General features: G+C 46.3%; 1 protein-coding gene across 2 annotated transcripts in view; it reads left to right on the forward strand.

Annotated features, from left to right (window-relative positions):
- HYDIN (HYDIN axonemal central pair apparatus protein) overlaps positions 1-25,953 on the forward strand; it is a 2,122,366-nt gene that overhangs the window by 1,910,660 nt on the left and 185,753 nt on the right. For both annotated transcript variants that reach the window (XM_069217473.1, XM_069217472.1), the window contains one exon: positions 21,978-22,202. In XM_069217473.1, the coding sequence (XP_069073574.1) occupies positions 21,978-22,202 (225 nt within the window). The remainder of the gene's footprint in view (positions 1-21,977; positions 22,203-25,953) is intronic.

A 25,953-nucleotide genomic window follows, 5' to 3' on the forward strand; every position in this document is an offset into this window, starting at 1 on the left:
TCCTTAAGTTCCGCCGCTCACCGTGTCCCCCAGGGGCTAGACCTCCTGTCTGAGTCAAGCAATGCACTCTGGCTGCCTCACGCAGGTCTTGGGCATCAGCTGCACTCTTGTTCCCAAGGATGGGGTTGCAGGATCATTCCCCGCCAGGAGATCACCCCACCATCAGCCACCACAGCTGTCTCGACCCCGCTGCACTGCACCGCATACAGAGCAAATGCCCTCTCGGCCCCAGCAGGCAAGGTCGTACCACAATGGGCTCACCTCGCCTGCAGCCGAGTCCTCTGCTACAGCACAGCCAAGGTACAGCCCAGACACCAACCCCTTTCTCGATCAGCAGTTGGAGGAGAAGGAAGCGCTGAGTGGGGCCCAACATTCCACGCACACGGCCACCAGGCTCCTCTGGCAGACATCAGGGGCGCAGGGAGTCTTAAGCGTCTCTCTGCCAGTTCGCAATACAGGCAGTCACCATCTTAGAAGGTGAGAGTCCCCAGCCTCACAGGATCTGTCATGCGGCAGGCAGACACCTTGCCATTGGAGGGTTGCACATCTGCATGAGTTTGAATATAACCTTTTCCTTGTCATTCTTTGTTCCAGCACTGGACCATCACTTCAACGAGCTGTTTTGTGCAAGGTAGTTTCTAAATTGCCCCGAGAGAGAGTAAACTACTAGATTGTAGATGAGCACCCAGTTTCTGCATTGAATTAATTTAGCTAGTTTTACAGATTTTAAATTCTGATGCCTAGTTTGAGAGGAGATCTTTAAAAGCTTAATTCCTTGCTGCTGACATTGTAAATGTGATACTTTCTTCCCAATGTACTTGAACCATATAGGTTTACCTGGGAGGTGGAAAAGGTTTGCGGTGTGTGACAGCAAAAAACACATTAATCCCTAATAAGATTATATTTTATTTTTTCCTTTCTATATGTACCAAAGATTTATTAAATTTAGAGATTTTGTTTTTGTGGTTCCTAGGAAATTATTTCCACTTTTGGGTAAATTCCAAAACAGTTTTCACTTTGTCACATTTCTATGGTGTCCAGATTCTTGGAGAGGCTTGAAAACCTGTAAATTATTTTCTTTAATTACCATTTATAGTGCCCTTTTAGGACCGTACCATCATACTTACATTCTTTTTTTGTTGAAATCTTTTTAATGAAATGTTAAAAATCTCAAAGTGTTTCGCCATATAAAGATAGACACACAGACTAATGAATAGCACTTGAACATAAGCTTCAGCATTGGGAACAAATCTCTGAGCATCAGGATACAGGTGGTTAAACATGTTTATAAAAAAGGTATATAAAACTCTAAAACATTTCCTAAGCCACCCTTCCCTTCTCTCCCATTCTAACCCTTAAAAACACCCCAGACCAAACAAGACTATAAACTAAAGGGGTAAAGCAACAATTGGAAGGGGCGTTTGGAGGGTGTGAGCAGCAAGGGGGTGACCAAAAATGCAAAGTTGTTTCGTCTGTGGAGCCAGTGTTCTATATAGCTACAGCTCTCACTTCCCCCTGCCGCCATTCTGCTCAATTGAATATCTGGATCATTCTCAAAATGTTAGGGCAGGAAGCATCTATATTTTAGTCTTATCATATGCTGCATAATGGGTTGCTGTCTTGTGATGAATTTGTTTGTTAGGGCTAGCATGTGTGAGATTTGTTCTATTGCCAGGGTGTGCCATAAGTGGTGGATACACAATGCTGATGACAGCACCCTTCATTTTCTTCCAGTAAAGGGAGATGCCTAGCTTCTCCAGATGTGTTGCATATTAGTCTCCCGACCTTCTGAGTCATACCCTCCATATTGGTTGGCTGCAGCCCCAATAGCAGGATACCTGGATCTGTTGGGATGGGATATCCTACGACCTAGGATTCTTTCCAGAATGTTTTTATAACCACACATAAGCATGAAGTCCCCTGTGAATTATGAGCATCTCCAGCAGAGTGAGGACATCAAAGGCTACATTTTGCTTAGTTGTTTAGGGGAAAGATAACATTGATACACTATCTTGTAGGCAGAGTCTCTCAGAGGGATGCTGTTAGAGATCTTTGAGATGGCTTGCCATATGCCCCTTCCCAGAGACTGAGGCCTCTAAGTCTGTCTCCCAGTGTGTTTGGTACAGGTGTATTAGCTAGCAGCCTTGAGTCTCTCAGGGTCCGGTAGTTATGGACACCAGACCTCTTATCCTCAAACAAATGAATGAGTTTTTCGCAAGGCCTGAGAGGCCGAATGGCAGCCTTAGTATTAACTGGGTGTAGCGCCCTAGGTCTGAGCTGGTAGCATTGCCTCCTTGAGGATTCCACAACTTGGAATCCCTTTTTAAATTGGTCTAATGATTTAATATGACCATTCCTAAACATGTCACTCAGTGTCCTGCAGTCTCCTTTTTCCCATTCACAAAATGAGTCTGGTTTTATTGCAAGAGTGAAATCAGGGTTCTGCGCAGGTAATGCGTTCACAGATGTAAAGTAGTCAGACCCTCTTTAAGTTCCACTTTGTCCCATATGTCCAATACCATTTTGGTGGAGGTAGCAATATAAATGCTTTTTGGCTGGTGAGTGCGTGATACCACACCAGGTCCCAGAGGGGGCAGCATACAACAGTTCGGTCTATATGGAACCAATGTTTCTCCCTCTCACGGGCTACCCACTCAGAGATTTATAACAGGTTTGCCACCCAATAATATTCCAGCAGATTAAGACATGCTTATTCTCAGCCTTGAACGCCATGGGAGCAAAGCATGTGGCCATGACTTTACCTAAATGCCTTCTTTATATCTAATGAAAGGATTAGAGCTGGTATGATACGCTTGAGGACTTTATCGATCAAGTGTGCTGTGTGTCCAAGATTGTCTGCTCTTTAGGCTGCCTGATAAACCTAACCTGATCTGGTTTGATAAGTCTGAGTCTGCAAGTGAGTTTCTTGGTATAGAGCTTTGCGTGTGAGTTGAGAAGTGCTATTGGTTAATAAAACACATATCTTTACCAGGTTTGGGAATCAGAGCAATCTCAGACTCACACTTTGTGGGCATGAGTATAGTGTCCCCTGTGAAGACGTTAAACACCCTTAATAAGTGCTCTTGCAATTGCAGGAGGAAGGTTTTATAATAAGATATAGGACGACCATTCAGACTGGGTGCCTTCCACAATTACATGGTGCGAAGGGCTCTATACAGTTCAGCTGTGTCTATGGGCACATCGAGGAGTTCACTTTGGGACTGGGCGATAGGAGATAGTCTGAATGTACACTGGATTTCAGGAGGCTGGGCGTAGAGTGTTTGATGGAATTTACAAAATGCCATCTGCTTGTCCTGTTCACTTTGTGCCGTGTTCCTCCCTTAGTTTTGACCCAAGTTACATAAGATCTAGCCTGTGTAGTCTGATTTTGTGTGCTGTACCCACTTTGTCATCAATATTCTTAAAACCGTTGCTGGCTGTGTCAGCCGAGGTAATAACACCTCAAATTGTGGCTCTAAGGAGTGCCTGGGAGAGTATTGCAATTGAAATATTCCTTGATCGCCTCTTGAATCGATTCACTGTCCTCTGGGTTTTGCAGATCTTGCATATTTAACCGAAACTTGGGGGACGTGTTTGGCTGCCTTCTATTTACCTTCCATGACTGTTCTACAGGGAGTGCAGAATTATTAGGCAAGTTGTATTTTTGAGGATTAATTTTATTATTGAACAACAACCATGTTCTCAATGAACCCAAAAAACTCATTAATATCAAAGCTGAATATTTTTGGAAGTAGTTTTTAGTTTGTTTTTTGTTTTAGCTATGTTAGGGGGATATCTGTGTGTGCAGGTGACTATTACTGTGCATAATTATTAGGCAACTTAACAAAAAAAAATATATACCCATTTCAATTATTTATTATTACCAGTGAAACCAATATAACATCTCAACATTCACAAATATACATTTCTGACATTCAAAAACAAAACAAAAACAAATCAGTGACCAATATAGCCACCTTTCTTTGCAAGGACACTCAAAAGCCTGCCATCCATGAATTCTGTCAGTGTTTTGATCTGTTCACCATCAACATTGCGTGCAGCAGCAACCACAGCCTCCCAGACACTGTTCAGAGAGGTGTACTGTTTTCCCTCCTTGTAAATCTCACATTTGATGATGGACCACAGGTTCTCAATGGGGTTCAGATCAGGTGAACAAGGAGGCCATGTCATTAGATTTCCTTCTTTTATACCCTTTCTTGCCAGCCACGCTGTGGAGTACTTGGACGCGTGTGATGGAGCATTGTCCTGCATGAAAACCATGTTTGTCTTGAAGGATGCAGACTTCTTCCTGTACCACTGCTTGAAGAAGGTGTCTTCCAGGAACTGGCAGTAGGACTGGGAGTTGAGCTTGACTCCATCCTCAACCCGAAAAGGCCCCACAAGCTCATCTTTGATGATACCAGCCCAAACCAGTACTCCGCCTCCACCTTGCTGGCGTCTGAGTCGGACTGGAGCTCTCTGCCCTTTACCAATCCGGCCACGGGCCCATCCATCTGGCCCATCAAGACTCACTCTCATTTCATCAGTCCATAAAACCTTAGAAAAATCAGTCTTGAGATATTTCTTGGCCCAGTCTTGACGTTTCAGCTTGTGTGTCTTGTTCAGTGGTGGTCGTCTTTCAGCCTTTCTTACCTTGGCCATGTCTCTGAGTATTGCACACCTTGTGCTTTTGGGCACTCCAGTGATGTTGCAGCTCTGAAATATGGCCAAACTGGTGGCAAGTGGCATCGTGGCAGCTGCACGCTTGACTTTTCTCAGTTCATGGGCAGTTATTTTGCGCCTTGGTTTTTCCACACGCTTCTTGCGACCCTGTTGACTATTTTGAATGAAACGCTTGATTGTTCGATGATCACGCTTCAGAAGCTTTGCAATTTTAAGAGTGCTGCATCCCTCTGCAAGATATCTCACTATTTTTGACTTTTCTGAGCCTGCCAAGTCCTTCTTTTGACCCATTTTGCCAAAGGAAAGGAAGTTGCCTAATAATTATGCACACCTGATATAGGGTGTTGATGTCATTAGACCACACCCCTTCTCATTACAGAGATGCACATCACCTAATATGCTTAATTGGTAGTAGGCTTTCGAGCCTATACAGCTTGGAATAAGACAACATGCATGAAGAGGATGATGTGGTCAAAATACTCATTTGCCTAATAATTCTGCACTCCCTGTACATGTGCATGATCTGATATAGAAATATCAGTGATAAGAGATTTGTCAGAGATAAGAGTAGGAAATGTGTGATCAACAAGTCAATGCAGGAGTACCAGGCATGGATGGGCGAGAAGTATGTGTAATCATGGCCATCGGGGTGTTAATGGCACCAAGCATCTAACAGGCCTAGCTCAGTGATTTCCTTCTTAAAAAGGGCCGACATTTCACACCTCCCCTGGCATGAGTTGGCTCGCCTATCCAGAAAGGGCTCCCAAGCGAAGTTGAAATCACCCCCTCCCCACTATTATGTCCCCTTGTGCGCCCAGAAGGTATTCCTTTAGCAGGGAGTGGATATTTGAATCTTGAACTGTGTTGGAAGCATATAGATTTAATAATATGAGTGTTGTGCTTCACTTCCGTAGTTTGTTTAAGGTATCTTCCATTGGGATCTTTATGTACCCCCAATTGTGTTTGTCCTAGTGTTATTTTGTTTAATATTGCAACACCCGCTGTTTTGATGGAGGTAGAAACCCAGAAATGATGATGATATCTAGGGTGTTTCATCCTCAACTGATCTAATTTCAGTAGGTATGTTTCTTGCATAAAAATGATATCTGCGTCTTGATGTAGGAGGTACCTTCATATTTGCCTGCACTTATTAGGGAGTTAAGTCCTCTTACATGTAATGATATGAGTTTATCTGTAGTAAGTGCCCCATTGTCACACAGTAAGTTAAAGAATCTGATGGTCCAGGATCCCAGCCTCCCTGTGTGTCTGTCTCTTTCTTGCACATCCCCATCATTAGCCCCTTAGGCTGCGCTATGTGTAATAATCTCCAGCAAGCTCTCCAATGAAAATTCCCCAGTGAACAAATGCCAACAGGGCCGAACCAAACTTAATCATCCAATGGATATAGGTGAGCACATAGTTGTGTCCCATCAAAAAGTGCAATTCTCATAGGATAAGGATACATGTTAAGGGTTTGAGTCTCAGGTTCTGCAGTCCTCTATTGGGATGCGTGGGGGGAGGGGAGGGGGTTGCAAGGTCACCATTCGTAGTCCAATCTCAACCAGTCCCTCTCCTCAGTCCCATGTCCTAGTTAATCATGATGCATCAGCAATCCACTGGTGACTATTCATTTATGTCTCTGGTTTGGGAGATTCCTGCATCGTATTTTGGAGGTAGATGGTCACATCTGCTTTTGCTTTGCTGGCGGCATTGTCTAGGTGTGTGCTCTCTTCTGTGGGAGCCCACTGTGCTCCATTCAGGACAAAACTTCTTCTGTTCCATCAGGGTCCAGTATGTGGAGCTCCACCTTCAGGGTCTACTACGAGACCTGGTAATGTTTTAGTTTCACCTAATGATCGTATATTTCTCTGTATGCCTTCCCATGTGACCCCATTGATATTTAATCTTACGGTTCCCAAGGAAAACTCTCACTGGGTGGTCTCTATGCGTCTTCAGGATTATGGGAGATACATCCTGAAAAAGTTGCACTTTGGAGCCTCTAAAAACGAGCTCCGCCTTGCTTCTGGTTACTCTCATTATAGATTCCTTTCAACAAAGAGGTGCACCCATGGCCAAGATATCTGGCACATGGTGGGAGTGATTTGTAACCGATGCAGTCCTATGAATTTGATCTAGTTGTATTTGAGGAAGTTTTTAATGTCCCCTGATCACATGTAGGCCAGGGCTTGTATTAGTGCATCCTTCTTGAGATGGTGGCTTAGGGGGACTTAGTTGACATTGCACCCTGATGGTTTAGATGCGCCATGTGATGTTGAATAGGAGGAGAAAGTCTTCAGTCCAATTCAGTCCTATGTCTATATATAGATAGATCACCAAGCACCTCATTCCACCGATGAACCCGGGGAGTCCTCTCAGCAATTCCAGGGCCTCCCCACCTTTCGAGGGAGCAGCCCAGGACATCATCTGCGTGCTCCATTAAGGAAGCGTCCTCTCTACAATGGCGGCCTCTGGTGTTAAGTGTTTTTGTGGCTCAGTCTGGGGACCGGTCCTGTGGGGAGCTACGCGGCTCTAAATGCCATTGGGAGCACCGGCTTGGTGTGTTTGGGATTGCTTTCGGGGTCATTTTGCAGGATCAACAGTTGTTCCTTTTCACAGTCATAGATATCCTCCTGCTTTCAGGAATTCCCTCCTGATGTAAGCACCGGTCTGTGGAGAGGAATCACCTCGTCTGGGACACTCGTGGCAGGGAGTGAGGGCAGACTAAAGAAGACCCAGGCTCCTATGGGACTCGCAGCCTGCAGCAGCTTGTCTGTCCAAGATGGCGTCTGTCTAATTTCGAAAGCTCCAATGTGGATAGGCCGATGCAGCAAGCTCTATAGTTTCCCTGGCATCTTTATGTCGCCATGGGGGTTCCATTATCCCGGGGGCGGTTTTCAAAGAGGTCAGGTTACAATGCACTTCCTACTCAATTCCTACCCAGGCGACGGACCCCCACTTACATTCTTTATGAGGCTCACTCCTCGAATTGAAACATTCCTGCTTGATGCTTACTTCATCTATCAAGTTAGTATTTCATATTGCCATTACACCGTGTAGAAAAGCTGGTAAATTTCTAAAACTCTGTTTGAAACCACAATATACTAGCTTTTTTTCCTGAAACATTTGTTTTAAGAACTTGGCCTTCCTTCTTCCGAAACTAGTTATTACATTCTATTTTGCGCAGTAAATAGCCTTGCCTTCATTCTGTCCACTTCTGCATCCCCTTAAGGTGGAGGAAAAATTCCATTGCTTGATCCCCAGATTATTCACCAGCTCCTGTGTGGTAAAAAGGATTTATAGTCACCTGTTTATTAATTTGACACCAAAAAAGGTTTGGTGGGAACATACAACCTCTAGCTCTCTTTTTCTTTCTAGAAAAATGACAAAGTGATGCAGAAAGAGCCTCCATAAGCTTTTTGTGCCCGTGCGCATTCATTCAGTGTTTGTAATAGAAATCTATCAAGATGGTATTTCTGCATCATTTTATACTCCGCAGACACTACTGTCTGAATCTAAAGGAAGGAGGGAGTCTCAATTAGATATGGTGTTTCCGATAAAATTATTTTCAGATTTAAGAAGGTAGCACACTAGACTTTTCTTTTGAGAAATTCCTGCGGGAATCTTTCAAGATTTTAAATGTATGGGAAGGAGTATTCATTAGATGAACAAGTTAGTTGCCTTTGGGTACGCCTCCCTGCAAGATATAAAACTTACCAGAAATTTCCTATTTCTGTCCCTCCTCCTCTCTTCTCAGGGCTGTGCTGATTATTTGATAATGTGGAAACTGATCAGCATATGAAATTTTGCTAGCATCTTTCAACCAGAATTTTGCGGAGTAGAGAACATTACATAAAACATAACAACACCGGCACAGGTGGCATTTTTATAGATCTGATACATAATTCCTCGGTATGGTGTGTGTTGCATTCCACCTAGCACAGAGTGCTGAATTTCCTTTAAAAATTTCAAGATCAATTCAGCTGCACTATTTCAAGATGTGAATTCTGCTGGACAATTGTATCCATGCGTAATACCATACTCTAAATAAAAAAAAAACAAATTTTCTTTCAAAATTGTATTGGGAGTTCTAGCACCATCTTTTAACGTTGGTATGTAAGTATAAGGCTGTCTGTTGATATGGTTTTTTGATTACTGTATCCTGTGGTGGTGGGTGAGCTTAGTTGGAGGACAGAAAATTGTCACGCCTTGTCATGAAATATTCTGGCCTTTGGGCCTCTGTTTCAGAAGAATGTGGCTTTCAAATTCTAACCTGAACCTAACCATGCGAGGAACCAGGGCACATACTCCAAAGAATCCAAACAGCAACTAGATGTCTTCACCTCAGCGAGGAGCCGGATACTGTCTGGATTTTTTTTTGCCTTACAGTGAATCCACATAGTGTCCTGTTCCTTGCTGGTAGGTGTATTGTAAATGACAGGAACAGGCCAAATGTTTGACCTTGTCAGTTCAATATAGTGTCAATGTGGTCTTTACCTGTTCACAATTTTGGCCTGTTTCTGGGTTGTGCCTCAATCCCACCAGCATGTGGAGTTTAATTGTTATCTGGAGTAGGGTGGGATCATTAAATGGTGGGACTTTGCCATTTGACTGAAATTATGGAGGTTTCCGCCACAGAAAAGGAAGAAATTGTGAGTTTTGTTTTTTGCTCATACTTTGACCTTTGTAGGTGATTCTGGGTCATATAACGTATTTAAATTCATGCACCTCACATCAGCATGGATTCTGCTATGTATTTAGCTTGTAGAAATCTATGGCGTTGCTAGTATGTCCTGGGTAACTGGGACCCCGGGCCCAAAATTGCACAGTCCCCCATGCATTCTCCACCCATCCAAAAATATTCTATGATGTCTTAGTGTGTGGATCCCTGCTAAAAACCCATAGAAAACCCACGCATGTATGTGGCTCCACATTCAGAAGCCTTATCAGAGCCCACATTCGGGTCAAGCCTTGGAATCTTTGTGTTCCTGTGTGACAAAGACTGAAGGAAACAACAATGTTTTTAGGATCAAATCTGTTTATTATTGTTTTATAAGAATCAAAACATACAAAACACCGCTCAGCACAGGGCCGAAATGATATACATCAGCACAATGGCACATCATAGTTTCGTACAAAGGTTCCTCTCTTAAATCCCCAAACCATGCTAATATGGACCCCGAGGGGTCTCCACCTTGCTAGACCGTGTGTCCACTGGCGATGACCCATAGACCTCCATAATATCAGCCCCGCAGTTGAGACCACACAAACATAGATAAAAACAACGAAGAAACATTTCAACAGTACCTCCCCAAGCGACCGTGTCATCCATCTATCCTTCCCCTCCTTGACCTCACATTATCAATCGCACTTCCCATCTAGCACCCCCTCCCGCGCTCCAACCTATAATTCAAATCAGCCTCAGAACTCTCAGGTAGGTTGGGCATGTCAGCTCAGTAAATTCTACAGAGAGAATCAGAATAAAAGGCTTCCACAGTGCACCCAGGTCTTCTGACCGCTGCTGGGTGGCCAACGTAAGTTTCTCCATTGCAAGGATAAATCAGAGCTTCTTGAGGCATGAGACACGAGTCGGAACCCTATCTGTTCCCCAAAGCGCTAGAATCAATTGCAGCGCTGCATTGAGTGCCTGACCTATCTGCCTCCCCTTTAGAGATCGTAACGGAAAAGTAAGGGGGTTGGGCAGCCCCAGTAGGATATACGATGGGAACCTCGGAATCGTGACCTGGAACGCCACATCTATCTCATCTATAATATTTCCCCAATAACGATGTAACTTGGGTCAATGCCAAAGCAAATGTACCAGTGTGCCCGTAGCTCCACAACCTCTCCAGCAAAGGTCTGTCCTAGCATGATCCCATGCGTGCAACCGGGCCGGAGTATAGTACCAGTAGGAGGCGATCTTATATGATGTCTCTGTCCCTGCCGCGCTATAGGCTGTATGGTGTGTTCTATAGAATATGCTGTCCCATTCCTCGTCCGATAGATCTCTCTCCAGTTCCCTCTCCCATCTCAGCTGGCCCTTTGACTTCGGCGGACGGCTCGCTCCTTGTAGAAGGCAATAGAGCTCCGAGATAATTCTCTTATCATCCTTCTTTAAGAACAGCCATTTCTCAAATGGCGGGAGAGGTCTATCCATCAACGCCCTGTTCGCCGGTAAGAGAGCCCAGTGCCGCACCTGGTAATACATTAGCCTATCCGCCTCCACTAAGCCGTAGGCCTCTCTCATCTGATCAAAGGACAAAACCCCATGTTCGTCAAAGAGACTTCCAACTCTTCTACAACCCCTTCCATACCAATGTCTAAGGCCTTCCAGGCGTAGTCCAGGCTCAAAATCAGGGTTCGCACCTTTGGGGGTCATCGGGGAGGGAAAAGACGTCAACTCTAAACGGCAAGCCGCTTCATCCCACACTCGCAACGTTGTCCCAGTAATCAGGGAAGTGTAGAGACCTCTAGCCCTATGTCTAAGCCGGAGCCAAGGCTCCTTCCAAATATGAGAGCCAGCCACCGCCTGGTCTATAAAACACCAGTGTTTCTCCGTAAGTGGGCGACTCCACTCTACAAGAAAGCGCAGCTGGGCCGCCTGGAAATATCTCAGAAGGCATGGGATCGCCAGTCCCCCACTGCTCTTGGGACGATATAGAACCTGCTTCGCTAAGCGCGGCGGGCGACCCTCCCATATAAATTTCAAAACCGCGGATTGGGGGGTAGCAATCGTCCGGGGGGGTGGGGTCAATGGAAGTACCTGAAATATATAATATTCATGGCAATACCGTCATCTTAACCGCGGCCACCCTTCCCAGCCAAGATAGCTTGTGGTTCCCCCATACCTCCAGATCCCGCTGTATGTCTCGTACCAGTTTCTTGTAATTTAGGTTCACCGTTTTTGCAGCAGACGGCGCTAACTCAACCCCCAGATAGGAAAGATGCGAAGTCGACCAAATAAAGGGGTACCGCGCTCGCAGATCTTCCTCATGATCCGTGCTCAAAAACAGACTAAGGACATGGGACTTCTGCATATTCACTTTAAATCCCGAAACCCGACTAAACTCAGCCAACAACTCCATAAACGCAGGAAAAGAGGTGGCAGGCTCCGCAAGTGTAAGAATCACATAGTCTGCGTATAAAGTAATAAGGTGGTGGTCTCCACCAAATTTCACGCCAGAAACCAAGGGGCTGTCTCGCAAGCGCTGTGCAAAGGGCTCCATGTATAGCGCAAACAATAGGGGGGAAAGTGGGCATCCCTGTCTAGTCCCACGCTCAACTGGAAACGACGCAGAAAGCACACCATTGACTCGAACCACCGCCATAGGAGAGCGATAAGCACACTGGATCCAAGATCGAAAGCCCGGACCCAGGCCGAAACGCTTCAAAACCCAGAAAAGGTATGCCAATGGACCCTATCGAACGCCTTTTCAGCGTCAATTGAAAGAAAAAGCGCCTCTCTTTGAGATCTATCCATTTTGTCTATCAGATGTAAAAGTCACTTCGTATTATCACTGCATTGTCGATTTGGAATGAAACCTGACTGATCTGGATCAATGAGGCCTGGCATATAAGGATTAAGGCGGAAGGCAAGTATCCCTGCAAATAATTTGGCATCTATGTTCAGAAGCGAGATAGGCCTATACGAAGCACATTCCTCTGGATTCTTACCCGGTTTATGTATAACCGTAATAGTAGCGTCAAGCATGCTAGGCGCTGGGGTCCCCGTCATCCGAAAATAATTAAAAAGTCGGGTGAGTAGCGGCGCGAGTTCAACACAAAAGGTCTTGTAGAACAACGCCGTGAACCCATCCAGGCCGGGGGACTTCCCTTTCTTCAAGCGGGAAATCGCTGATACAACTTCTTCTAGCCTTATCTCCTGGTCCAATGACATCACCTCCCTCTCCCCAAGAGGGGTGATTGCTACACCCTCCAAATAAGAGTCCAGAGCCACCTCGTCCCACGCATCCGCCGCATACAAACCCCGGTAAAACCCCGCAAAGGCCTCAGCAATCTGATCACTCACGCAGGCCACTTCACCAGAGGGGGAATGAATCAATGTAACTGTTGACGCAGCACGCTGCGCACACAACCGATGCGCTAACAGCTTTCCACATCTATTGCTCCCAATATAATACTTGTGCTTAAGACGTGCTACTGCGTACTCCGCCCTATCCCAGTCTAATCGCTTCAGCTGCTGTCTCGCCTTCTCTAGCTCTCGCCAAATTCTAGGCGCACCAGTCGATTTATGGGAACGCTCCAGGACAGCCACTCTCTGCTCTAGCCTTTCTCTCACCTCTCTCCTTGCTCTATTATCCCTCGCCGACAGTGCCAGAACCTCTCACCGCACTACTGCCTTCAATGCCTCCCAGACAATTTCCATAGAGGTGCTGCCATCATCATTAAAGGCAATATAATCCACAATCGAACGACAAAGCGACTCCACTGCTGACTCACTCTGGAGCAAGGAGTCCTTAAAGCGCCAGCTCGGTGTACCGACGCAACCTACCTCCATAGCCAGCTCAACAGTAATAGGGGCATGATCAGTCAAGGCCCTGGGCTCAATCGTAGCCTCTCTCACCCGGGACATGAACTCTTGCGAAGCTTAAAAAAAAAGATCAAGCCGGGCATAGTTCTTGTTCGCTGCAGAATAGAAAGAATAATCTTGCAGTGTCGGATGGGACTTGCTCCAGACATCCTCAAGCCCACACTCCGCCAACCATTGACGCCCCATCTCCGACACTGCCCCAGTCTGTCCAAAGCGATCGAGCTCATTGTCCATTACTAGATTAAAATCCCCCCCTATTAAAATAGCGCTATCTGGTGAGCTAAGCACAGGGGAGATTGACTGCTTCAAAAAAGCCTCCTGCTGGGAGTTCGGGGCATAAAGGGAAGCAACGGTAATGAAAAACGCCCCAAGCCGCATTCTGATAGCCAGGAACCTACCTGGAACTTCATGTATCTTCCCAACTATCTCCCCGGGGAACGTCCTCAAGAGCAATATCGCCACCCCCTCATGTTTTGTAGTAGTTGAGGACCAGAGCTGCCTAGGGAACCATCGTGAGCGCATGCGGAATGTATCTTTATGTAACAAGTGGTTCTCTTGTAATAGGCAAATGTGGCCCCCAACATCTCTAGACACAACAGAATTGCTAGCCGTTTGGTTGGGTTATTCAGCCCCCGAACATTCAAACGTATACATTTAACTATCATGTCGTTGGTGAGGGTAGGTCACCCAGAGGCAAGGGGGCACGGGGGTGCACCTCCACGATTACTCCTAGGCCGGACTCCCAGGGAAGCACACCAACAACCATTGCGCACAACAGGTGCTCACAACCATATAGTCCTCTCACACTCTTCTCCAAAGAGGAAAAAGTCTTGACTGGGCTGTGGAACCCCCTCAAGTTCACCAGCAAAGCCTGTTCATCCCGCCGCCCAGGCCCCTCCCTGACAGCCCATAGGCGAGCAAGTAAGCGACCCAGTGCTAGGCAGCAGTCATCAGACGCCCCAGACTCAGAGATTGGTCCCAGCTGCCACAGTATTTACTGCCGACTTCCGCTCCGTTAACTGCTCCGATGCGGTAGGTCTCTGTTGCTTCCTCCTTTTCTCCTTTCTCCTCCAACTCGGTCGGACCTCTGCACTCGGGCCTGGTTGCACACTCAGGTCCTGGCCACCCTCCACCAGTCCCAGGATCCGCATCGCTTCTGATATGGATTTCACCTGATGGAGCTGTGCCTCCCAGCGAAAGATAAGGCGGAACGGATGGCCCCAAGAATATGACACGTCCTGTGCACGTAAATGGTCCGTAATAGGTTTAAATTCACGACGCCTCTGCAGAGTTCGTGCTGAAAGGTCCTGAAATAATTGAAGCTGGGGCCTTCTTAATTGGATCTGCGGCAGATTGCGTGCTCGTTGCAGTATACTGTCCTTAAGCCCATAATTGTGGACACAAGCCAGGATATCCGGAGGACGATCTCCCTCACCCCGAGCTCGGCCCACCCGATGCACTCTATCCAACATAATCTCTTGGGACTCCTCTGGGCCAAGAACTGAGCGAAATAGTTCCACCACAAACTCTCCAATGTCGTCCTTCTCAGCCCCAGACGGTGCTCCCCTAATGCGGATATTATACCGGTGTGAGCGGTTCTCTAGGTCCTCCACTGTAAGCTGGAGGAGATCCTGTTGCTCCCGCAAGCGGATGCATTCTTGTTGGAGATCCGCCATCTTCCACCTGTGCCACCCGTTCACCGAGGGAGGTGACTTCTGCTCTCAGTTCTTTCACCTCATGGGAGATGTCCCGACGAAGCTCTTGAAGTTTGCTCCAGAGCGAGTCGAACAGGGAGGCAAGAAAGCCCCTCGTCACCGGGGCACCTTCGTCATCTTCCACCTCGCCAGCCCTCGCAGCAGGTGGCCCCTCTGGAGCTCCGCCCAGCACTGTGCAAGCCCCCGTAAGCATATCTCTAACTGTCCGTTCTCGCTTGCCCTTAGCAGACGCCATCACTCCAGCACCCTTGCCGCGTCGGGCGTCGAGATCAGTCTAAGCCTCCTCAGAAATACACCCGCGGATCACCCCAGGCACAGCGAAGGGACCAACCACCACTAACCTCCTCTCTCAGTGGCGAGGCACTTCACTTCTCGGCCACTCCTTATGCTTTGGCGCCAATAGGGACCTCCGAGGGCTGCCCGCCCCGTCGATCAGTGGGCTCTGGGTCCCGTCTCACCAGGGGCTGCCCATCGCCCAGGATCTAAATGCCTGGCCCAGCGTCGCCACCAATCACCACTGACCTCTTCTCACAATGGTAGCTCACCTCGCTGCCTGGCCACTCCTTAAATCACAGCACCATTAAGGTCCTCCGTGGGCCGCCTGCACCGCCGATGCATGGACCCAGGGCCTCATCTCTTCAAGGGCTGCTCGTCGCCCTAATCCAGATGCCTGGAGCAGCGGGAGCTGACCCGTGCCTCCCGCTGTGGGCCCAGCCCCCACCGCTCCCAGGCACTAGCACTCCAGCCCCTTCAAGTGCTCATTACAGCCCTGCAGGGCACCAGTGGCGCAGCGCCCTCCTGGGTTGCCGCCGCACCACTCCTAGGGCCACAAGGCCGCAAGGCTCAAGAGCCGCCACGCAGCCCAAGCCACCGCAGGCCACGCCCGCCTACTCCGGGGGTCGGCACAGGCCCCGCGGTTCCGCTGTCCCGTTCGGCGACAATGCAGGCATCCCGAGCCCTCCGGGGCTCCTCACCGTCTGGGGCGTCCGACACGCTCCGTCAGACCCCCGGCATCACCCCATCCGGGGCCGCGAAGCTATTTCAGAGGTCCTGGCGGCGGAGCACGGACAAAACGCATCCACTCACGCCGCCATATTGGCCACGCCCCCAACAACAATGTTTTTGAGGTAAAGGATGCTGAAAATCTGACACGCCTTGTTCATTTTATTGCCTCGGCCAGCAAATCAAGGCAAGGATGATCTGTCACCCAGCATGAGAAATCTTATGGTGTGTTAAATGTATTATTGTGGCATATTTCCATGCAATTCAGGGATGATATTTGTGATCAAAAGATAGGTAGCCTAAACCGAAATTTCACTTGCAGCTTATTTACAAAATACAGTGCACCCACTTTATCACTTTTGGGCACCCTAAACCCATTGCCCTCATGCTCCAGAAAGCCTGTGGAGCAAAGTTAGAGGTTAAGTCTTGGCAGGGATTACATGATAGGATATAATATAAAGGGCAGAAATTAATTAGATCGACTGGAACATGTTAGTTTATACAATACACGTCTACAGGAACAGTAAAGCTAATACAATGTAACTATCTCCATCTACCCAACCTTACACCAGCCAAGCTCTGTAAAGTCATGTAAATGCTACTGATTACATTGATACTGTATTGAACTGCTCAGTGATACAAGATAACTTGGCAGAAGTAGTAAACAACAATAATGATGCCAGAGTAGGCCGACTACATTGATCCCCTGAGGCATGTTTGTCAGGGAAATCCTTGCACGTTGGTTAGAGGAACCACAATAGCAGATTTACAGACCCTAGCACTGTTATTAATCAAGCACTGGATCCCAGTATCCTGGAAGGGTATCCATGCACAAGCTAGCAAACATTGATGGGCAGCTGTACTCTGTTGGGCTGCTGAAGAAAAGCCGTTCATGTATAATTTAGCATTAGGCACAGATAAACCTATTGTATACAGAAATGGAAATCGGTCCCGGAGAAATTAACTAAGACATCCAACACTAAACTTTCCTGAGCTCTGCCTCCACCATACCACTGATCTCCCTTCACTCTATGACACACAAGCAATGTTTATATATGTATAGGTGGCACCCTACAGAATATTACATACGGCTAATTGCACATGTTGCACAAATACTAACACCCATGCCCAAGGAGACTGCAATCCTACCATCCCTCCCACAAAAAAATAACCTAAAAAGACGAGGCTTGGTTGCTGCTGATATCAAAGCTGAGACTTCTCGTATTGTATATGATATTTACTATGCAGCAACGTACAACAATTTTATATTAATTAATTCTCTTTACTTTCATGTTTTATTCCTCCTCGTGTGTCTACAGAACACTTTAAAAACCAAAAACATTTGTTAAAGTAAAGGTCTTCGCCAGCCAGTCACAGTGTCTGTGGAGTTCTCCTGGCTAGTCGGACACAGCAAGGGAAGTCTGGCTTGCCCCAAATTGACTTTTCGGTCGCACAGAATTAGAAAATATATAGTTATAATTTCTATATCGAATTAGAAATCTGTCATCAAATGAAAAATACACCATTATCTCTGATTCTGCCAAAATGTGGTCAGTTGCAATGTTACATAAGCAATTGTACAGATTGCATTGCCTAGGAAAACTCAAACAGTTTTGAAATTGCTGGACCCCAGGCGGCACTCACAGCAGCATTTCCTTGGCTTAGAATTCTGGGATTTTTGTTTGTCCACTTCAGAAATGGTGCAAAATATTGAGAATGTTTGTTGGAAAAAAGCCACAGTAGCTCTACATTTTTCATTATATCTTCAGTCTGTAATGAAATTGATGTTTGACTTAAACCAATAGAGATCCATGAGTGTGCTAAAAAAAATCATACTATTGCAGAAAGAGATTGTTGAGGTACATGTGCTTGAGGAAACTAATATCCATTTTAAAAAAAAGATTTTGCACAGAGTTTTGCAAACATCAAAGCAACAAAGTGGTTAATAATGGCTTGCCATTTAAGGGAACAGCAATCCAGTAGTTCTGATCATGAAGGTCCAGGTGCTTAATATTCTGTTGTGTAAGTATAGTATTGAGGATATATATGACATACATGGTTGGTTTCCAGTCACCAGATTGTCAATGTAAACCTCGTTAAGAGTGGCATACCCTTCCAGATGTCACGAGTTTTTGTCTTAATCCATATCTTGGCTAAATACTTATTGTCTGTAACAATAGAAAACAACATTACTTGGCTACAAACGCGTAACAATCATTGTCCAGTGTAGTTCATTTTAAACTCTCAAAATGATTGACTCGGGAGCTTCAAAACTAGCAACTAATTCTTAATTGGTGCTTCAAAACCAGCAAAGAATTCTTAATTGGTAATACAATTGTTTAGCTTGTTTTCAATTGAGTAATTATGGGACATAATCTATAAATTGCAGGTGGGGCAGTTGTGCTCCTGGTGCACTTCAAGTCCTATATACTTTTCTAAAAAAATGCAGTATTACATGTTATCAGACCACGTTGGGGGAGTACCCATGATTGGTGAAGCTGTTTGCCACTGATGTCCTTGGGTCTGTCCTTCTATGGCTCTGCAAGCCTGTCCCAGTATATCTTTTCCGCACTTGGTGACAAGTGTATACAGTTACAGGCTTCTCAGGAAGGTTGTGTTGGGGGCAAGAGCTCAGAACTCAACAATCAAACAACCCACACAAAAACATAATGTCCAGCCCAGTCCTCTTTACAAAAAAGATGTATTGTTAATCTCACAGTAGAAGTAAATACTACACTATCCAAATAATACATGAAACTGGTTTGGTATAAATTGTCCTTTAACAACGAGGCACTGCACTTCCCTTCCCCAGTAACTGTCTTTCCTCCCATTATGCTTGAGATCCTGTTGTTCCCATCTCACAAAAACCAGGGCATTTGCAAAGATTAGGCTCGGGCGCAGATTACTCAAACATTCTCACAAGTTAAATGTGCAACGTCTTTAGTGGCTTTTGTATCAAAAATTCTCAAATGGGTGCAGCAGATTTGCCTTTGTCTCTCTCTCTCTCTCTTTCGCCTCCTCTCGGTGCAGCTAATCCCTGTAATTACCTTTTGACTATCTGCCCTGTGGTGGGAGTAGATGGCATTCCTGCCATCAGGGGGTGTACTTCTTTGCAGATTACTGCAGCAGCTGCTGCGAGCAGGATGAACTTCACAGTACGGACTCTGAAGGCAGGCTTATGCAGCTTTATTTTCTTCGGCATCAAGGCTCCCAGAGATTAGGCATAGACTAGCGCTTCTGCCTGCAAAAGCTGCACCCTCAAGGTCACGTCTTCTTCATTGTGTCTGTGTGCAGGTGCAAGCTCAGGGCGTGGGTTTGAGGCTTCCCACTTCGGCTGGGATTTCATCTTCTCCTTGTTTGGAGCAGTATAACCAGTCACTCTCCCCAGAGCAGACTGTCAGGCATCACAAAATGACACACTGTGATACAGTCTTATTTGCAGATCCTCAAAAACTGCCCAGGAAGACTAGGCAATACCTTCAATGCACGGGTCACTTCTGGATTGCTCTCTTGGATTTGTCAGTTGGGTTTGTCAACTTCTTCTGGATGCTCCTCATTTCAGGAACACACTGGACCACTCCTTCCAGTCAGTCTCTCTCCTCCTGCAGTGCCAGGCACACTCCCTTCCTCTCCCAGCAGGAAGACTGGCTTCTAGGCTCTTCAAGTAGATATACAGCTTTCCTAGCAGAAAGTGTGGACATGAAAAGATGTTTCCTCGCATCTGGGACTGGCTGTTAGGCAGATACCAGACCTAGTTACACAGCAGCTTTTCAGCCGCTCTGTAGAGCACTCTTTTTCTTGCTCATGACAAACTTGTGACTGAAAGAAAGTGAGTGGTTTGAATACAGGGAATGTGGATCCACTAGCTCATGCTTCAGGACCAGTTTGTGTTGATTCCTTTTCGCATAATTTCCAGTCTGCTCTGCAGACACAAACTTGGTGTAGAGCGATGGCTTGCACAGCAGCTAGAGTGTGACTTGCCCTAATCAGGGGTACAGCAGGGGCATAATGTGCTGAAACCCTCTGCATCATTTGCCTAGTCATCATCAGACAAAAGGCCATGCACTGCCTTGAATATGCATCACCTTGAACAACAAAAATTGCAGTCCCCCCTCACTCCTACCATCTACCAGATGGCAGTGCTCAGGAAAAACTAATCTGGAGCCACTTTCTAATATATAGGACCTGATTCAAAGTTCGGCAGATGTGTTATCACAAAATTGATGGATATCCCATCTGCTGTATTACGATCCCATAATAGCCTGTGGAGTTTGTAATAAGGCTGACGGGACATCTGTCCCGTTTGTGACTGAGTATCATGTCCTCCAAGCACTAAATCAGGGCCAAAGTCTTCATTACATTTTTAAAGATGGCTGTCAATATCCTGCTGACTTCAGTTTTTAGTTCTCCACCCTCCAGCGCATTATGCTAAAACGGATCCTGTTTGCCTACACAGAGTCCCACTACCATATGTGTGACACATGCTCGTACACTCACATGTACTCGACATGCACACGGGATGTCAGTGCTAGGTTCTGGGTCTCACTTAGTGGTGTAACTTTACACGAGAGGTGTCAGTAGTCCACACTCACTGTCACAGTGAAGAAAGGTCTAGTCGCACTATAAGCCATAAAGTGTGGTATGCTGCCAACACCGATTCATGTCATACGCTGAGGACAGTAGGCCCATTTTCTCATTTGAGGGAGCACTTGGTTCACTCCATCAGGTCATAGGATAAGTCCTGGACCTCACATTGTCATGGACAAGGCTAAGCATATGCACTGACACTGGCCAAATAAAAGTCAAGATACCATTTTTACATGCAGTTGTGTGTCTGTATGCTGTTCAGGCAACTTTCATGTTGCAACTCGTATCATTCACATCGTAGTATTAGGCTGCTGCACAGTTTATGAGCTGGTACCTCGATGGTTGTTTTACCACTGTGTAGTGGCACACCATAGAAAATGCTCTGTGGTGCTAGGCCAAGCTGATTAACACCCATGGTAAGCAAGGGGAAACATGCCAGCAAGCAGAAGTGGTACTGGAGAACGCACTGACTGTGTCAACACATATATTAATAGTAAAGGGGTTTTGCTGACACTTCTTTCTTTAAGTACTAAATTGCTCTAAAAATCCAGTTTATCCTTGTGATTTACGCAACTGGCACTAATTTCAGATTGCAGACCGATATTGCATCCACCTGTGTGCACTACCCTATCAAGATTCTGACTGCCGGACAGATAGCTGGGTCTAGAGGTAAATATTACTGCTCAGTAATTGTGCGTCCTTGAGCTCCATATTCTACCTGAATCCCAGCAAACCAATTCAGTGAGATTGGTAAAGGCGCGATTGCAGAAGGTGAATAAAATTGCAACCCATTGTTTATGGAATGTTTCTTTACAGTCGGTTTGAAGCGTCGTTGAGATTGAGCATTTTCTAATTTTTTGTTTCATGTGGGGCTGGAAACCAGTTCAAGGCGATGATGTACTACAGCAATAATATAGAGTTTAAGGATAAACAATGACTCTGAATGCCTTTGCTTCTGTTCTGTAATCTCGGAGGCAATCCCATTGTGTCTGCTCTGAATGAAGCCAACTGAAGAAGGCTGCTTCATTTTGCATATTACATAGGACGATTTTTAGTCATTCACACTAATTTGGCCTTTGTTGATGAATCAATAGCAATTAAATATATTTGAGAAATAATAGAAAATATTATATGCGAACGTCATCCATGTATTTCCTCATATACAGTCCTCACACCTGCATTTATCGCGGTTGTATTTCTGACAAATGCCGTTCAATCACAGGTACAAGAACCACATAAAACTCGTGTTTGTGTCTTCAGTATGATTGTTGTTGTTGCTTTCCGTCTCCTATGTAACCTTTTTGAGATCTGTACAGCATGTAGAGCTTATCAAGCGCACAAAGCAGATCTGGATGGATAAAGTAAAGCATAGATCGAATATTTTTGAAGGAATAAAACAGTTAGGGCCACGTACATTGCTAACCATCCTCCCTTTTCGCTAGTATTCCGAACCTGATGGCACAGCAGCAAGGCCCTGTGCTGGCAGTGAAGGGCAAGAGCCTTATGCCCTATTGTCACTTTGAGCTTGAAGACTCTGATTACATCAGCCAAAGCAGACGCCATCCAGATCAGAGAGGTCCACGTGGTGCTCCGCCAGGCGCCACCCTGGATTCCAACACCAGAGTCATTGAATTTTCAGCTGTTGGAGTGAACACCAAGAACAACAGGTGAGTCCTGGAGTGGTTCACAATTTCGCTTTAAATCAGAGTATTGCTTATGGATAAATGCAGTTCACCTCTGTTTGTAGTCTCTGGTTTGCAGATCTCTCTCCCTTTTATATGTAGGTTATGGATTTCATCCTTCCACCTTCTGTGAATCTCAGCCTATTTCACCATTCTACAGGTTTTGGCAGCCTTTCTCTTTGGCTTTTCCCTTTTGTTTGCAGGGCTTGCCCCCACTTGTGTAAACTTCTTAGTCTTACTCATTAGTGGGCACTCTCGCCGCAGTTTATGTATGGCAAGCCTTACCTTATTTTGCTTATTCTTTGTATTACAGATTTCTCACTCAACTGTTACTGAAAGGCAGCAGGTTTCTCCCCTTCTAAAGTTTTTTATATGCTAGTTCTTTTGCCTTATGTGTGACTTCTGATTTGCAAGCCTCTAACAACATGTATGCTCTCTGAGCAGCCTGTCACTTATCCTTTGTTTATGTTCAGATGGCAGGTTTTAGAGGGGATGGGATGGTTCCCTAGCTTCAGACATGTTACCCTAATTTATATTTATTTTGTTGAAAGAAAATCTATCCTTATGGAGGTATCCATGTTGTAAGTCCGCCTCCACCCCATATTTGCTTTATAGATTGGAGCATTTCCACCCAATTAATCATCCCTTCTAGTGGAGCTCTTTTACCCGTGCATGGATACTTCCTAGGTATTTAATCTTTAAGTATGATCTGATAACTATCCTTGTTTATGACCTCTGACTTGTATTTCTTTCACATTAATGGTTTCTAAAATATGTGCACTTCACATCATGTTTTGTTCAGCACTGCCCAAAATAACAGTCAACCTGAAACTTCATTGTCTCTCAAGCCACTTTATAAATGATTAGTCTTTGCTGTTTCGAAATGTGAATATGTAATGATTTATTAACTCCTATAATTTTATCCTGTGGGGAAACAATCTCAAGGTCTACACATTTCATACTTCACATCTTTCTTAGGCACTAATTGTAGGAGGCTGGCCTGGTTTGTAGTGGTACCAAGGGGTACTTACACTCTGCACCAGGTCCAGGTATCCCTTTTTAGTGTAGAGGGATGTCTAGCAGCTTAGGCTGATAGAAAAGGGTAGCTTAGCAGAGCAGCTTAGGCTGAACTAGGAGACGTGTAAAGCTCCTACTATACCACTGGTGTCATATGCACAATATCATAAGAAAACACAATACACAGATATACTAAAAATAAAGGTACTTTATTTTTATGACAATATGCCAAAAGTATCTCAGTGAGTACCCTCAGTATGAGGATAGCAAATATACACAAGATATATGTACACAATACCTAAATTATGCAGTAATAGCAATAGAAAGCAATGCAAGCAATGTACAGTCACAATATATTGCAATGAGAGCACATAGGTATAGGGGCAACACAAACCATGTACTCCAAAAGTGGAATGCGAATAACGTATGGACCCCAAACCTATGTGAGCTTGTAGAGGGTCGCTGGGACTGTAAGAAAACAGTGAGGGTTAGAAAAATAGCCCACTCCAAGACCCTGAAAAGTGGGTGCAAAGTGCACCTAAGTTCCCCAGAGAGCACAGAAGTCGTGATAGGGGAATTCTGCAAGGATGACCAACACCAGCAATGCAACAACGATGGATTTCCAGATGAGAGTACCTGTGGAACAAGGGGAACAAGTCCAAGAGTCACACTCAATTCCTGAGTGGGCAGATGCCCAAGAAATATCAGCTGAGGGTGCAAAGAAGCTGCCACCGGATGGTAGAAGCTGTGGATTCTGCAAGAACGAAGAGGACTAGGAACTTCCCCTTTGGAGGATGGATGTCCCACGTCGTGAAGAAGCTTGCAGAGGTGTTTCCGTGCAGAAAGACCGCAAACAAACCTTGCTAGCTGCAAGGGTCGTGGTTAGGGTTTTTGGATGCTGCTGTGGCCCAGGAGGGACCAGGATGTCGCCAATTACGTGAGGAGACAGAGGGGGCGCCCAGCAAGACAAGGGGCCCACTCAGAAGCAAGCAGCACCCCCAGAAGTGCCGGAACAGGCACTACGAAGAAGAGTGAACCGGAGCTCACCCAAAGTCACAAAGGAAGGTCCCACGACACCGGAGGACAACTCAGGAGGTCGTGCACTGCAGGTTAGAGTGTCGGGGACCCAGGCTTGGCTGTGCACAAAGGAAATCCTGGAAGAGTGCACAGGACCTGGAGCAGCTGCAAATCACGCGGTACCCAGCAATGCAGTCTAGCGTGGGGAGGCAAGGACTTACCTCCACCAAACTTGGACTGAAGAGTCACTGGACTGTGAGAGTCACTTGGACAGAGTTGCTGAGTTCCAGGGACCACGCGCGTCGTGCTGAGAGGGGACCCAGAGGACCGGTGATGCAGTCTTTTGGTGCCTGCGGTTGCAGGGGGAAGATTCCGTCGACCCACGGGAGATTTCTTCGGAGCTTCTAGTGCAGAGAGGAGGCAGACTATCCCCACAGCATGCACCACCAGGAAAACAGTTGAGAAGGCGGCCGGATCAGTGATACAAGGTTGCAGTAGTCGTCTTTGCTACTTTGTTGCGGTTTTGCAGGCGTCCAGAGCAGTCAGCGGTCGATTCCTTGGCAGAAGGTGAAGAGAGAGATGCAGAGGAACTCTGATGAGCTCTTGCATTCGTTATCTAAAGAATTCCCCAAAGCAGAGACCCTAAATAGCCAGAAAAGGAGGTTTGGCTACCTAGGAAGGAGGATAGGCTAGCAACACAGGTAAGAGCCTATCAGAAGGAGTCTCTAACGTCACCTGCTGGCCCTGGCCACTCAGAGCAGTCCAGTGTGCCAGTAGCACCTCTGTTTCCAAGATGTCAGAGGTCTGGAGCACACTGGAGGAGCTCTGGGCACCTCCCAGGGGAGGTGCATGTCAGGGGAGTGGTCACTCCCCTTTCCTTTGTCCAGTTTCGCGCCAGAGCAGGGCTGGGGGATCCCTGAACCGGTGTAGACTGGCTTATGCAGAGATGGGCACCATCTGTGCCCATCAAAGCATTTCCAGAGGCTGGGGGAGGCTACTCCTCCCCAGCCCTGACACCTTTTTCCAAAGGGAGAGGGTGTAACACCCTCTCTCTGAGGAAGTCCTTTGTTCTGCCTTCCTGGGCCAAGCCTGGCTGGACCCCAGGAGGGCAGAAACCTGCCTGAGGGGTTGGCAGCAGCTGCAGTGAAAGCCCGGGAAAGGTAGTTTGGCAGTACCCGGGTCTGTGCTAGAGACTCTGGGGATCATGGAATTGTCTCCCCAATGCCACAATGGCATTGGGGTGACAATTCCATGATCTTAGACATGTTACATGGACATGTTCGGAGTTACCATTGTGACGCTATACATAGGTAGTGACCTATGTATAGTGCACGCGTGTAATGGTGTCCCCGCACTCACAAAGTCCGGGAAATTTGCCCTGAACAATTTGGGGGCACCTTGGCTAGTGCCAGGGTGCCCACACACTAAGTAACTTAGCACCCAACCTTTACCAGGTAAAGGTTAGACATATAGGTGACTTATAAGTTACTTAAGTGCAGTGGAAAATGGCTGTGAAATAACGTGGACGTTATTTCACTCAGGCTGCAGTGACATGCGTGTGTAAGAATTGTCAGAGCTCCCTATGGGTGGCAAAAGAAATGCTGCAGCCCATAGGGATCTCCTGGAACACCAATACCCTGGGTACCTCAGTACCATATACTAGGGAATTATAAGGGTGTTCCAGTATGCCAATGTGAATTGG

Source organism: Pleurodeles waltl, chromosome 12, assembly GCF_031143425.1.
Source record: "Pleurodeles waltl isolate 20211129_DDA chromosome 12, aPleWal1.hap1.20221129, whole genome shotgun sequence".
In the NCBI taxonomy this organism is placed as follows: domain Eukaryota; kingdom Metazoa; phylum Chordata; class Amphibia; order Caudata; family Salamandridae; genus Pleurodeles; species Pleurodeles waltl.